This window comes from Polistes canadensis, unplaced genomic scaffold (assembly GCF_001313835.1).
Source record: "Polistes canadensis isolate GaletaPanama2010 unplaced genomic scaffold, ASM131383v1 scaffold_162, whole genome shotgun sequence".
Classification (NCBI taxonomy): domain Eukaryota; kingdom Metazoa; phylum Arthropoda; class Insecta; order Hymenoptera; family Vespidae; genus Polistes; species Polistes canadensis.
The window spans coordinates 215318-217741 of NW_014569709.1; the positions used below are offsets into that span (position 1 = coordinate 215318).

Here is a 2424-nt window from a genome sequence, read left to right on the forward strand (position 1 = left end):
TCAATTTTAAATTAAACGTCATTTCTCTAATGCGAATGCAATTGATTATTATTATTATTATTATTATTATTATTATTATTATTATATAATACTATAACAATTTACCTGACTTCGCATAGGATCTGTGTTGACTTGACACATGTAACTGCCTGAATCATTCTTCTGGACGTTTGATATGTGCAGTTTCCACGTGTTGTGTCCATTGTGAGTAACAGATAGCCTTGGGTTGTGTGTAACCATACGTGTATGTATAGCTAAGATCGCCCTAGAATCTGATTTAATCCAAGCAACCTATGAACATTATTATTATTATTATTATTAATTATATTTTATTGTTAAAAATAATATAATATAATGATAATAATGAAATTAAAACACACGATTGTAATCGATAACATTATTTTATTGAAGTATCTATCATTAATGATCTAAAAGATGAATTATATTTTCGATTATTTTAATAAAATATTAATATATAATTATTTATAATAAATTACCCTGTAAGTTTGTAAATGATTAACGACGCAAGTAAATGACACGTCACGACCCTGGATTACCGTGTGATTTTCCAAAGGGGCTAAAAACTCTGGTACAAATTCTGGGACTAATTGACCTGTTGACATAAAACAAAATTTCGGTATTAATTTAATTGAATATTATATTCAAACGTTTCATTTAATAGTACTTATAATATTTATTGATATTAGTTAAAAAAAAAACTACACAATAATAATTTATAATTACGAGAATAATATATTACAATGTGATTCTTACGATTATTTTAAAATTAATTTATTATAAACTCTCATATTACTATTTTTTAACTATATTCACATTGTGTAAAATGAAATTTCAATTCGAGTAGTTTGATTTAAATTGTTAACAATTCAGATCGCACATATCGTTATTTAAACAAAACAAAAAAATCCTATAATCGTAGTATAAAAACGAATAGATAATAAATTGTATGCACGCGTTGCATTGCGTTGCGTTGCGTTGCGTTGCTACTGTAAATTTTGATATTCTGCATCGAACGTTTCGGATTGACGTGTTTGAAATTGATAATAAAGAAAAGAATAAAAAAGAAAAAACAAAAGTATAAGAATACAAGGTAGTATAGAATTGAATAATAATAACAATATCGTGGATAATCGCGTTAGGAAAGTATCTCCGAAGTCACGACATCAAACCTAAGGAGTGAGTGTACACGCATGAACGATCACACTGTTATCGATTAGATATTCAATGTCGAGAAGAAGGAGGTAATATTCTCTATACCATTTCTCATATTTCTTGTATGTATATATCCGATAAAAATAGTCAATGAAAAAGAAAGAAAGAAAGAAAGAAAGAGATAGAAAAAGAATGAACGAGTGTGTGCGTACATGTGCATATGCAGTTGCATGTGCATGTGCATGTGTATGTGCAGGTGCATGTGCATGTGCAAGTGCATGTGCATGTGCATGTGCAGGTGCATGTGTAGGAGCATGTGCATGTGCAGTTGCATGTGCATGTGCATGTGCATGTGCATCTGCAGGTGCATGTGCAGGTGCATGTGCAAGTGCAGGTGCATGTGCAAGTGCATGTGCATGTGCATGTGCAGGTGCATGTGCATGTGCAGGTGCATGTGTAGGAGCATGTGCAAGTGCATGTGCATGTGAGAGAAAGAGATAGAAAAAGAATAAGTGAACTTGTATGTGTATATATGTATATCTGTGTGTAAGAGAAAAAGATAGAAAGAAAGAAATAGAAAAATAGGTGATGAAAAAGGAAGCAAAGCATTTCGAACGCCCATATTCCGTTCTATCGAAATTCTTGTATGCGTTCATGCAAGAAAGGCGATAAATGGAAAAATTCTTCAGTCTCGCATTCGCACTATTGGCGAGAGGACGAACGAATGAAAGTCGAAGAACGAAAGAACGAAAGAACGAACGAATGAGAACACGAATGGTGAACACGATTTTCATGGCATGGTTTTTACGATCCTAGCGAGACTCGTCTTCCTCCTACTACCCTTCTTTTTCTATCCAAAAAGGTTAAGGGTAATATAGATTGGATGGGAAGGGGAGGGGAGGTAGGGTAGGGTAGGGATTGGTCTAGAGATCCTACCACCTACACCTAGTAGTAGAAAAAGAATATGAATCGTTTTTCTCTCACGTTTAGGAATTCTAATTTCAAAGTTTAATTCTTTATTCTGTCGGTCACACACCGAAGTTTCTTTTTCATGTTAAGGGATTGGGGAAAATGGGATGGGGGAGGGTAGAAAAAAAAAGAAAAAGGAATATAATCGAGAGTATAAACGTTAACACGTTTAGGGTATTTCAAATGAAAAATATTTATTACTCTGTTTCAGTCTTAAATAATATATATATATATATTATTATATGTAATAATTATTATATGTAATAGTTATTATATATAATA

General features: G+C 32.1%; 1 protein-coding gene across 2 annotated transcripts in view; it reads right to left on the minus strand.

Moving 5' to 3' along the window:
* The window catches only part of LOC106789061 (lachesin-like), a 132510-nt gene that overhangs the window by 8073 nt on the left and 122013 nt on the right, over nt 1-2424 (minus strand). For both annotated transcript variants that reach the window (XM_014752894.1, XM_014752893.1), the window contains 2 exons: nt 498-613; nt 106-291 (listed from right to left, as the gene is read on the minus strand). In XM_014752894.1, the coding sequence (XP_014608380.1) occupies nt 106-291; nt 498-613 (302 nt within the window). The remainder of the gene's footprint in view (nt 1-105; nt 292-497; nt 614-2424) is intronic.